This window comes from Paralichthys olivaceus, chromosome 10, assembly GCF_024713975.1.
Source record: "Paralichthys olivaceus isolate ysfri-2021 chromosome 10, ASM2471397v2, whole genome shotgun sequence".
NCBI lineage: Eukaryota > Metazoa > Chordata > Actinopteri > Pleuronectiformes > Paralichthyidae > Paralichthys > Paralichthys olivaceus.
In genome coordinates, this window is record NC_091102.1 from 4,577,608 (window position 1) to 4,590,533 (window position 12,926).

The 12,926-nt window shown below is 39.3% G+C and overlaps 1 protein-coding gene across 3 annotated transcripts; it reads right to left on the reverse strand.

Moving 5' to 3' along the window:
* Positions 1-252: 252 nt before the first annotated feature.
* On the reverse strand, positions 253-12,804 carry il1rl2 (interleukin 1 receptor-like 2). 3 transcript variants are annotated; one of them, XM_069532382.1, is made up of 12 exons: positions 12,638-12,804; positions 11,804-11,890; positions 9,717-9,927; positions 6,078-6,246; positions 5,347-5,509; positions 4,930-5,001; positions 3,841-3,970; positions 3,050-3,189; positions 2,774-2,917; positions 1,616-1,780; positions 1,317-1,523; positions 253-1,222 (listed from the first exon to the last, which is right to left on the reverse strand). In XM_069532382.1, the coding sequence occupies exons 2-12, from the start codon at positions 11,880-11,882 to the stop codon at positions 1,029-1,031; spliced, it is 1,674 nt and encodes a 557-aa protein (XP_069388483.1). In that variant the 5' UTR covers positions 11,883-11,890; positions 12,638-12,804; the 3' UTR covers positions 253-1,028. The 3 variants fall into 3 exon arrangements, with proteins under 3 accessions (XP_069388483.1, XP_069388482.1, XP_069388485.1); XM_069532381.1 differs by lacking the exon at positions 12,638-12,804 and having other exon boundaries at positions 11,804-12,009; XM_069532384.1 differs by lacking the exons at positions 9,717-9,927; positions 11,804-11,890; positions 12,638-12,804 and adding an exon at positions 8,615-8,753.
* Between the last annotated feature and the right edge of the window lie 122 nt (positions 12,805-12,926).

Consider the following 12,926-nt stretch of genomic DNA (forward strand, 5'->3'; position numbering starts at 1 on the left):
AAAAATGTTTTAACTTCCTAAGAATTTGATGTGATGGAAAACAGCAACGCCTTTAAGAGTTGGACTTGAAATGATTGCATTGGCTGTTTTCATAATCGAAGGTGAATCAAGTGTCACAGACTCTCAAAAACTGAGCTTCTACCAAAAACTGTGACCTTTGATAATCTTAAATAACCACATGAAGGAAATCCCCTCGTACATCTCACCAATTGCAAGGTTCATTTTCCATATAACAGGAAATGTGGCACCTGATCAGCGTTTTTTAAAATCTTTATTAAATAACATATTTCAACATCAGTTCTTCAGCTTCAGAATCAGACTGAACTCAGTGGAAATGGCCTGATAAATTAACATGTTTAATCATCACTCACATTCAGAACAAGAGAACACCAAGGAGGCTAAATCTTACACAACACGTTTTCTGTTGTAGTAAAAGGAAAGAGAGGCAGCTGAGAATGTGCTGAAGAACATTGCAGAGGTTAAAACTGTATTTCTCTCCTCAATGTGGAGCTGCCATGACGACTGGGCCTCATCACTGGCTCCAGAGGCAAAGCTGACTCTCATTTCATTCTGATTATCTGACCAGTTGATACAATAGTTATCTAATCAGTGAAAACCGAGTTGAGCTGCTCTTGAAAGGTTTTTCTCTAAAGACAAAGGAAAATAGTAAAATCAAATAGTGACAGCTGCAAAAACAAAACCAGAATATCTTAAATATAAAAAACATACCGATGCATGAACAGGCTCACATTCTAAATGAGTAGATGAACTGGTAGCCATTGTGTTTTATGACCTGAAGAGCACAAGGATAAGAGTTAAATAACGTCACGAGTAAAAAACCACCCATTCACAAACACAGTGCAGCATGTCGTCCGTCTCACAGTGCTGGCACAGTCGTTTACACTTATTTGTACTGTGGCAAAATTCAGCTGTACACACAGTGGAATTTCTTGTGTCGTCGGCCAACGAGCAAGAGAGGAGTCATCGTTCACAGAAATACGAGGGCGAATGAAAGTTTTCCACTTGGGTTAATTCATTGTCTGGTGTTCTCCTGCGGGCACTGAGGGCATGTGGTACCTCAGATTCTTCCAGAACCTTCTGTTTGAGTGCAGCTTGCTGAGACTGTGGGTTCCATTTGAGGCGTTCTTCCACTTCAGAGCTCCTTGTTTCCTCTTGATGTAGTGAAGAGACTCCGGCAGGCGACTGTAATCCACTGGGCCACCTGGTAGAAGCGAACAGAATTTTGTGTTAAAAATCACCACGCTAATAAAACACAAAGACTTTCGCTCTGACTGGGCACAGCGGAGGCATCTCACCGATTTCCACCAGAATCACTCGGGCTTCATTCTGCGTCAAAGCGTCGTAAATGCCGATTTTCTGTTCATAGCACAGCTGGTTTTGTTCGTCGCATAATGGTGACATTTCCTCTGTTTTGCTATCATCGGGGGATTTTGCATCAGGTGATAGTATGATGATCAGTCTGCGGCACTGGTGGAGAGTAGCAGCGATGGTATCATGCGAGGCTGTAAAAGATCAAAGACAGGAAATGTGACGTTATCTCTGCAGGTTGTTTTTTGGTTTTTTTATCCTGCAAACAATAAATAAGTAACCTGACCCTCTCCGGGGCAGTCGTCTCGTCCTCTGATGTACAGGGAGTAGCCATGTTTCTTCTCCAGCTCCTCGGGAAGGATCTGCAGGGCAAAGTTCGCCATCTCAGATGAGCTCAGGGTGCCGGGACGGAGGAAGCTCACATAGCCATCGTAGAGTTTCCCATCAGGAGCTGTAGAGAAGAAAGCATTAACTGTTCAGATGAGGATCACTAGAACACTGTTTATGATTCACTTCAACTATATGAAATGTTTAAACGTGTTTTTGTCATTGCTGTTTCATTTCACCATTCTGATATGACTGTTTTTTATGTCACAGAACAACCGGTCTACTCTTCAACAAATTCATTTCATTATTGTCACCTACGCCAAGGAGGTGATGTTGGTTTGATTGACAAGATTTCACAAAAACCGCTGGAAGGATTACTATGAAACTTCTCATTTATTTTTATTTATCTGTATTTATATTTCAAATATTTCGAATACTTATATTTCCACTTAAAGTGTCTCGATCACTTACAATGTACAATATTATTTATATCATCATGGATACACTTTACCTCAACATAGTATTTCTATAGTGGTCACTTTACTTTGCAATATTTTTATTTCATTTTATTTCATTTATGCCTTGCAGTATTATTTATATTATGGTCACTTTACATTAAAATACTTTTTATATCATGCCACTTTTTTATCCTCAGTACTTGTTTTTGCACATTGTCTGTTTGCAGGTTGATTGTTTTCTTGTTTATTGTGTAGGTTATAGATATTTCTGTCTGTTTTTTGTGTTATTGCCCTTTCTACTTTAATTCTGTAGTGTATACTACACCTTCTTTCTGCTGTTGTAATAAGTAACTTTCCCCGTTGTGGTATGAATAAAGTATATCTAATCTAATCTAAGAAAGGATGTGAATGGGTCAGGTAATAAAAACATTAAACTTTGGTGCAGATCTAAATGACGTGGTAGATCCAGGAATTTATAACATTGCTTGATAGGGTGTGTGCGCAATTTGGGTGCAGATCCACAAGAAAAAATACGGTCTAGTGAATTTAAATGCACCCTCATAACTTGACTGATAGGTGTTGGTGGAAATTTGGGGGCAATGACACAAAGAAGTCTCTAGCTGGAAATACGCAGAACCTTCTAAATACATGGAACAGACCTTGTTTGGAACAGTATCTCATCAGATTCCTGTGAGCCAACACTACATCCACTTTGAAGAAAAGGGAGCCAGCAGCCAGGGCCAGAGCTGCAACGACGGCAGTGAGGCAGAGAGCAATGCTGGTGTAGAAGGCACTGTGGTCGGCTGGAGAGAGGATTTATGAATATGAGCTATATATATATATAAATATAAAAATAACAGATTTAATGATATTCATTCAATTACTACACAGCACTGTAATGTTTAAATGAAGAGAACAGAAAGAGAAGAAATTACCTTCTTGAAGCAGAATCAATCCGACTTTCATTCCTGCTGCGTTCGTTATATGGCAACAAATGGGGACGTTCAGGAACCGAGGCTCAACTTTAGAGATGGACAGAGTGGAAAGACGATACACCTTCCCCCTTTCAGAAATACTAGAAGGGACAGGACCAGTCAGTCGGTGATAAATCAGTCAAACAAACAAGATTGGCATGAATTTTACTTTGTTCTTTCACTCTACTTTGGTTACAGCTGTTTAAATAAAGCTTAGCCACTAAAAGAACGACAAATCAAAACCCATTTAAGTTTTTTCATGACCCTGTTGAACATGGTGAGATTTGAAGTGTTTTGAAATTTTCACACGGAATGTTTCACGGATCTTGATGAAAAAAATTGACATATTTATGGGACTATAATCTATGAGCATGTGCAATTTGGTGCATCTTGATTGAACCCAAGGGGAATGTTTACATTCCTAGTTTGACCAATCAGCAGGGTTTGTGCCCGTAAACAATGCATGCAGGATGTGTCAGAACAGTTTGTCTCGATTACAAGATCAAGATCAATATTTGTTTTCCTGGGACTTTCCTGGGGAATGTAGCTGAGATTAGTCAAATGTCATGGACCTAAAACATCTGTAAAGATGTGACTGTTTTGTCTAGTTGGAATTAGTCACTCCGCTAGATATGATTACATAGATATGATGGGAGTGATGAGAAAATATTTACAACCCTTCCCCCCGTCGGAGGGGAAGGGTTGTTACCAGCTTGTTCCATGAAACCGTAAGAAAGGGAGGAGACACTCACTTTTTAAAGGATTCGTTGAGTACCTCCCTGTAATCCTCAGGGAAGATATCGCCAACAGTCCAGTACATGAGTGTTTTAGGGTCCTCACTGAAACCTATGTAGGCTAAACACTGCAGCTCTGCTCTCATACCTGCTTGTCAGTGAAATGAGAAAACAATGCAGCTGTCACTCTGCAAGTTAATCTAAGTCACAAGGCAACATTTAAGCCCCTCAACTCCTGCATGTTGGTATCAGTGGAGTTTCATTTATAAGAACATAAAGCCTAAATGTGTTGCATGAGTAATGAGTATACACAAAGATTTAGGGGGAAATGTAGATCTTTGGTAAACAGACAAGCTGCAGAGTGTTCATTGATTTACACAATTCTGCTGATGTTTTAACCCCTTAAAGGTTCAGTGTGTAGAATTGAGTGACATCTAGTGGTGAAGTTGCAAGTTGCAGCTGAATACCTCTCACCTCCCCCTCCCCTTCCAAACATGACAGAGACCCTGTGGCAGCTTCAGTTGCCATAAAAAAGGAATCATGGTGGCCTCCGTAGAGAGGAGCCACTCCTGATGTACAAAAATAGTATTTAAATATAAAGTATTTTAATATAAAGAGCCCATTCTAGAGTAAAGAAAACAACAATTTAGATAAAACAAACTAGTGAAAACCTCATACGATTATTGTATATTCAATTTCTGCCAATAGATCCTTTCACCTCACACTCATTGTAAAGAAAGAAGAAAATGTGTCCTTGACTGGATGGAGTGTTTCTTCACTGCTTCTGAGGAGGTAGGTTGGATTTTGAATTTGATTAATGACTTGATTTTACTCTAATTCTCAGTTCGTTCGGTTTAATGAGGGGTGGCAACCAACGTCAAGGTGCACTACCACACTAATTCTCAATCACAGTTAAGTTTACAGGGGCCACACCTTAGGCAAGGGCATGACTTGGGACAACAAAAGAAAACTGGCTTGTTGATTTAATGAGCACTGTCCCCATCAAATGAATGAACCTGCGGGCATGTTTGCAGTTCACCTGGAAACTCAAAGCTGTAAGATGTGTGTGTATCTTTATCACAGTGATCATAATTTGGTTTTACTTGCCCACTTCAACCACGACTACTTCCTGTTGGGGGAACAGCAGCTTCGGCTCTGCAATTATTGCATCTGAGAGGTCTAAAGAGACATAATCAGTGTGACAGAAAATAACACAGTACATTTTACAACACTACTGAAAACAACAAACCAAGATAACACAGACCCAATGATCTTAAAGATGTTTTGAAATTTTTGCATTAAATATATTACAACAGAGTATTATGGCAATCTTGAATTACAAACTTTCTGATATCATTTGTAATATTACGACTTTATTATAGAAATCTTACATCGATTCCACAATTAATGGGAAATGGTCTCTTGGTGTAAACAAAGGGAAGAAATGATGTCTCATCAGGTGAATCAAATAATGAGAATAATGAATAGTTTTCCATCGAGTGTGAGTCATTCTACAGTACAAACCTTTTTTGATTCTCAGCTGGATGCTACGTGCAGCTGTGTAGCTCCTCCCATTGAAGCTAACATCAACCAGACAGGTGTATTTCCCAGCATCCTCCTCTGAGGCCGGAAGCAGTCGCATGTAGCCGTCCTCATCCAAAGACGAGGGCTCCACTGGGTGGCAGTCCTAGACACAGAAAAACATACACTATACACTTAGACATACACCATAATGAAGTTGTAACCAGCTAGAAGTGTTTACTAATAGATTTGTAAATAACTGTTATTCGTCCTGTGGACACACATTAAGTATTTGTTCAAATATTACAGATAACAAACAAGTAAAAGACAGTTGTAATAATATATATTATGTCTCATTAGAGATGCTACTGTAAATATTCTAGTGAGGTTTCTTTATCACGTGTATTGGCTGTGGTTATGACTGGGTTGTTCATCATCTCTACTCCCTTTTCTTTAACGTTGTGCCCCACAAATAAAAGTTCTGTCGTAAACACAGCCAATGAACGTGACTCATTGAGATTAAAAACTATTTGAGCAGAAGGACTTTTTCGGAGAACGTGGATTACTAACCGATGTTGGTTTAGTTTTGCTTTAAAGTACCTCAGGGTGAGATCATTCACACCCTCATGTTTCAACAAGAGCAGAACCACAGCAGCCAGTGCAAACATCAACAGTAGATGTGGCAGATAACGATAATTCATAGCAGCAGATGGATGTCATGGGGTTGTTTATACCTTCATCCATCGTATGCTCCTGGTGTTATTCAGTCTGAAGATCTCTATCTGTTTGCAGGGAAAACCGCCATTGACTCCGCGCAGGGTGGAAATGTTCTCAGATGGATCTGGACACCCTCCAGCCGACACCGACAACCCAAAGCTCATCTTCTTTGATCCGGTCTCGTACCTGGAGAGAAGGATAAAGACAAACACTGAGACGGATCCAGAAAAGCCGAACCTGACCTGATCAAACATCTATCACCTTTTGCTCTATGGGAGTTTTTTGTCTTTATGTCTTTGTTTTTGTGTTGCGGGGCTCTCTTAAAAACTCCTAATAAAACACAGGCATAGTCAGTAAATTGTGGTTTATTTACAAAAAAATCAGCAACAAGAGTTCTTCCCTTACTCCCACATCTGCTCTGACGTTACCTCCTCTGTAAACAGACTCAGACTCCTGGCAAGGGCTTGATTAGATTTTAATTCATCGCTTGACATAAATGATCAAAGGCATGACAAAATCGTGAAAGCGTCAGAAGACAATGCACAAAAGAAGCATTTAAAATGACAGAGTTACAAAGAGAATTAAAAAAATATAACAACAAATAAAATACTGTCAGAAATTAGGATTATTTGATTTAATAAAAGTCTGTGGCAAACAGGAAAGTCTTTAGCAGTCATTGAAAAAAGTTGCAGTGGACTTGCACTTTTAAAAAAAGTGACTTCATATAAATTTAAATTGTGTGTTTAATGTTTAACATTTTACTTGATCAAATCACTCATGTAATTTGATTTATTCACACTTACAAGATGATTAAAAAAAACATGTCTTCAAATGTAATGTAATAAAGTTACATGGACATTTAAAATGTCATTGAAAAACGTTTGAGAGTGAACAGTGCTCCTCCATGTTTAGTTTGAACTGTGGACAGAAACCAGACCTGTTTCAGTCTGAGGGTCTGGTTGGATGGTTCAGAATGTAAATCAGAAATAAACAAATAACTAACTAACTAACTAAATAAATAAATAAATAGATAAATAAATGAACTAATAAACCAGCAGCAGGATTTTAAAGTTCATTCTTTAACGGACAGGAAGCCAGTGTCAAGACATTCAAAGTTGGATATATATAATTACAGTGTCAGCTCTTTTATTGTATATATTCATATTAACACATATTGTGTTGAACAATCATATGATCGTTCACTTGTTACTTGAAGAAAAAGACGCTTAAATTGCAGTTTTTCTGAATTGCTAAAACTGTTGTTTGAATCAATTGCTCAGTTCTCTAAACTCATTCACTGAATTGAGCATCATTTTGACAAAACCATAAACTATCTTCAGCTAGTAAAACACTATTTGCAGATCTCAGTCATTCCAAACGAAACACATGTGTCATCCATTGAACCCAAACAAAACACATGTGTCATCCATTGAACCCAAACAAAACACATGTGTGTCATCCATTGAACCCAAACAAAACACATGTGTCATCCATTAAACCCAAACAAAACGTGTGTGTCATCCATTAAACCCAAACAAAACGTGTGTGTCATCCATTGAACCCAAACGAAACGTGTGTGTCATCCATTGAACCCAAACGAAACGTGTGTGTCATCCATTGAACCCAAACAAAACACATGTGTCATCCATTGAACCCAAACAAAACACATGTGTCATCCATTGAACCCAAACGAAACGTGTGTGTCATCCATTGAACCCAACGATTGAAAATTGACCGCACTTGTTTCTCATCATGACAACATGACAACCAATATAAGCCAGTTCAGAGTGCAGGCAGGTTTGTCCGGCAAGCTCATGACAACAATGGATCAGAGACACAGAGGATGAGGGGGCAGAGGCGGAGGACAAGAAGGAGGCAGAGGAAGAGGAGGCAGAGGAAGACGAAGAGTGGCAATTACTGATGACATTCGGGCGACCGCCATATAACCTATACTTGCCACCGTACTCTCCCTTCCTCGATGCAATAGAGGAGTTTTTCTCCACTTGGAGATGGAAGGTGTACGAGCGACAGCCCTACTCCAGGCTGACTGTAATCTTCTTGAGGCCTGTGATGACATTGGTGAGGAGATGTGTCAGGGCTGGGTACGGCACACTAGGGTATTCCCCCGCCCCCATTGCCTGGCAAGGGCAAATATAACATGTGATGTGGATGAAGTGCTGTGGCCTGACCCAGCCCAAAGACAGGACGAAGCTCAATGATCAGCTGTGTAAAGTTCTTTATTGTGACCAATGAACATTTCTCCATGATGCCTGGACCACTGAGTTCTCAATTTGTTTGGTGCAGTGTTTAATGAGTTTTTCTATTTTGACCGACTCGTGCAAGATCTGACAACATTGGTTTTGAGCACATGTGAAACGGTTTTGAGGAGATGATGTGGTTTTGTGAATGCAGTTTGAAAAAAGAGTTTTGTGTTTAGAATTGTGAGAAAAGGATTCAGGAGGATTAAAAAAAGAAAAAAAAAGAAAAGTGTTTTAACAATTGTGAAAAACTGAAATAAAAAGCGGTTGAATAAAATTCCAACAAACAAATTTACCTGCGCGTGTGTTACTCCTCTCCGGGTGTTCGGTCAAAACAGTTCCCCCAGAGACTCGCGCATCTGATATTAGTTCCGGGGGGGATCCGAACCAATGTGAAGTGAGCAGAGGGGTGTTTGGTTTTGTGTAAATGTACATTTATATTAATTAAGGACATATTCGGGCTGTGTGTAAATATTTTATCAGGTGTGACGTTCGGGTTATTGGTTAATGTAAATATTTCATTGTTTATATTAATATGAATCCAAAATGTAAATGTTGTAAATGGAATGTGCCAGGCAAGGGCTGTTAGTGTGTGTGTGTAGTCAGTGTGTGTAGTTAGTGTGTGTGTAGGATGTTGTTAGTGTGTGTGTAGGATGTTGTTAGTGTGTGTGTAGTTAGTGTGTGTGTAGTTAGTGTTTGTGTAGGATGTTGTTAGTGTGTGTGTAGGATGTTGTTAGTGTTTGTGTAGGATGTTGTTAGTGTTTGTGTAGGATGTTGTTAGTGTGTGTGTAGTTAGTGTTTGTGTTGTTAGTGTGTGTGTAGGATGTTGTTAGTGTGTGTGTAGGATGTTGTTAGTGTGTGTGTAGGATGTTGTTAGTGTTTGTGTAGGATGTTGTTAGTGTGTGTGTAGTTAGTGTTTGTGTTGTTAGTGTGTGTGTAGGATGCTGTTGTTAGTGTTGTTAGTGTGAGTGTAGGATGCTGTTGTTAGTGTTGTTAGTGTTTGTGTAGGATGTTGTTAGTGTGTGTGTGTAGTTAGTGTTTGTGTAGGATGTTGTTACTGTTGATGCTGTTGTTAGTGTTTGTGTAGGATGCTGTTGTTAGTGTTGTTAGTGTGTGTGTAGGATGCTGGATTGATCTCTGGGGCACAGTGTGACGAAGAATTGATTTTTTTCCACCTAGAACAAATGTTATTCTTGTTATTCCTCATGTTTCCTCCTTGGCCACTCAAACAAGGTCACATGATATCACTCTATTTATCATTTTTTAATTTATTTAGGATTTATTAAGGTGGACATTTGGAGTTAGGTTGGAACCTTCCTGTCCAGCTGAGACATCAGTGAACACTTCCAGACGTCACATCTCTTCACACAGCCACTACGACACACCATGTTTTCATACCTTTTCTCACAGGTGTAGGTTCCATCATGAGAAGTCTGCACAGGTAGAAACCACAGTAGCCCAGCCTGGACCTCCACTCCACTGGGCAGGCTCACATTGTGGCCCCCTGCTCTGCTCCAGGTCACGTTGACGTGAGCATCAGCAAGGCGGCACCTCAGCAAGTAGAGGTGTCCGACACTCACATAGTGATTCTCTGCCTCCCCACTGTGGTCTGGATGGGACGGTGCAAAGGGAGACCAGTCATTTAAAAGCCTGATTTTTAATTGATTTAAAGCCTTTTAATAACAAATTGAATATTATGTTGAATGCTTTTATTTTTTTTCTCTGATGTTATCTTTCTTATTTTTTTTTTTATCCCAATGTATTTAGTAATGAACTTTGTAACTCTTTTGTGTTGTAGGAAAAACTTTATTGTTGTTATCATCAGTAAAGTGATGACAGATTTACTCATAGCCCTTTTACACAGCCTTTATTCACATGTAGGTTAACGTTAAAGTTTAGAAAACATTATGCACTTCTTCCTTCTACATGTTATACGTGACCAAGCTGCTTTCAGCTGCTGTAGTTGTGTAGAAAATGAACCCTTGGTGTCAGGTGTCTCTCTCTTAATTAATAAAGAGGGGATTTTTATTGTGCAACCTGACAGCGGCTCAGTAATTTCCTTTTGAACACAAACCTGACCTCTTTCAGGAAAGGGACTTCCTGGAGACTCAACCATAAAAGTGTAGGTAAATATTTGACGTCTTTGACCTATTCAATCCACAGGAGGCTGCAGGTTGAAATGAACCGAATGACTGAACGAACATTTGAAACCTCATATCCGTCAGAAGGGGTTTATTATTCTTGATATGGACGCAGTGCGAGAGATTTTATTAGTGTGGCCAGATGTCTTCTTTCCCCACAATCATTCGGTGTAACAGTTATTCTGTCACTTCACTGTCACTGTCACATATCAAAATGAGCAGTGGGAAAAATCGGCTCTCTCATTTAACAAGTGTAGCTGCAGTTAGTCAGAGATGTGCTGCTGTAGACAGGAGGTGTAAGTAACGTGCACGTCAGCTTGGACAAAGTCTGATTTATGAGTGTGCGCAATTTGGTATCATCTATCCGGTAAAAATGTAGTTTTTACAAAACCCATAACCTGATTAGAGAAACCAGGTTTCTCACTGAGCTTTAAGAAACCAGCTAACTAGAAAAAGTTGACCACAGCCTGACAACTTAAACAAATATTAATGTGCTGCATACAGATAAAGTAAAGCAGGAGATGTTGTTACTCATAAGTTTGCACTATGACGTCTCCTAAGAAGAAGAAGATATAGAAATGAATAATTTAGGCAATTCAGAATCAGAAGTACTGAAATATTGATCCCTATTATGAGGAATCGACTAGTTTCAGTTCAGTTTTTATTCAGTTTTAGTTTTACCATGTATTAAGAGAAAGCCTTGACTTGTAGAGGCTGAAAAAGGATGAAACAATGTGTGAGTCCTTTAATTTCATTCTTTAACCATCACGTAATTGTTGTTTTTATTTGAGTTAACTAAATTATTTTTTCATTGCTAGTTTTAGTTTTAGTTTTAGTCTTAGTTTTCATTAACTATAATAACCCTGGGCTCTAGTGATCTGTACTGACTGATTATTACTGTATATACATTCTGTCACTTACTAACAAGTTCAGGATGCATGGTAGTTAGGGAGAGCTTTGTTTTTTTTTTTTGTGGTTGAAAAACATGTGCTGTCAAGCTTTTGTGCTTGTTCGACAGGTTGCAAACAGGAAATGTCGCAATAATGTTGCCACACAGGCCATAATTTAACAAACTCTGCATAAATAAAGTCGTGTCTTATAAGCACTGCATCTCATGTTACAGGTCAGCAGCCAAAATAGGCTTCAGCTTCACCTCTGCTTTAACCAACAGGTGTTTTCCTGTTGATTCTTTGAGTGGAACAACAGAGTCAGTAAAAAGTTATAAATGTTTGTTTGTTGTATAAATTCCCTGTAAAGCACCCAGTGTCTGATTTTTGCCATTTATTTCAAACAGCAGAGGTTGTAGTTGGTGTCAGAGGAAGAGTTGTGATGATGAGTACTCACTGTGCGCCGCAGAGAATGTCAGAGACAGCAGAGTAACCCACAAGCCGCAGACGCAGCCTGTCCTCGTCAGGACTCTCATCTTTGGAACTGGACAGTTTACATTTCATTAGATTCCTCTAAGATTTCCCACACATGGCTCATGTTGTCACACGCCAGCTTCCTTGTACACAAGCAGACGCCTGTAAAAGGGAACTGGGACATGCCTCCTTCCTATATACAAAGAAGGGAGGGCTGGTTCTCTCTGTGATTTCCTAGGAAGTTCCGCGGCTTTGGTGAAAAAGGTCAAACACTTAGAGACGCTCTGTGTGTTGTTCTCTCTGGTTGTATCTGACGTCACCTGTGTTAATCTCTGTCTCAAGAACTTGGTGCAGAGGGTTCTGGGTTCAAATCCCCGTTTGCATGGGTTTTTTTATGGTTCTCCGGCTTCCGTTCAGATATCGGTTTTATGTGTTTCTTCCTCTAAAGTGGAACAAATTTAAGGTACTGAAAATCTCTATTCTGTATCACAGAGATGTTTTAAATCCCTCTGTAATGAAACTGAAGGAAAAAAGCTTTTCTTGGAGTTTAATTCAACACGTAGATGTTGAGACCGAAATGGCCCTGTATTTACACAATCTGCTGCCGGAAAACTACAAATGGAAGGGATTACTATATCCTGTATCTAATTACTATATAAACACCTGAGTCAATATGATACTAAAACCAAAACTGAATTTAACTAATAATCACAGTGTATAGAAAAAAAACAGAATAATAATTTCAACTCACCCTGCATGACGTCACAGAGTACAATTCTTTAAATGATAATAAATAAAGGGAATGATGATAATTTACCAGGTTGAGAGTTGGTGAAGACGGCTGCTAGTCAAGTTGCATTCAGATTCTGAGGAGCTGCGTGGTTTCCCCTCCTTGTGTCTTCACAGAGTTTTATACTCTCCCACTGACACTAAAATCAAATAAAACGGAAAAAACTACCGCTCATTCTGTACGTGCAGCAAAACGATTCACCCCCAGCTTATTTCAATGTAGGGCAGCTGACCTCAATCGCTTCAGATATGAAAGTTACAGCATATTGTCAGGCTGCACTTAAAACCCCTTTGTTTTCCTCCATGAGCACCTTGAC

Coding starts and splice junctions, on each gene's coding strand:
- il1rl2 (XM_069532382.1), bottom strand. CDS start 11,882: ATGAGAGTCCTGACGAGGACAGGCTGCGTCTGCGGCTTGTGGGTTACT. Junction 5,510..6,077: donor GGAGCATACGATGGATGAAG/GTATAAACAACC, acceptor TTCTGTGTCTAG/GACTGCCACCCAGTGGAGCC. Junction 3,190..3,840: donor CTCAACGAATCCTTTAAAAA/GTGAGTGTCTCC, acceptor TGTCCCTTCTAG/TATTTCTGAAAGGGGGAAGG.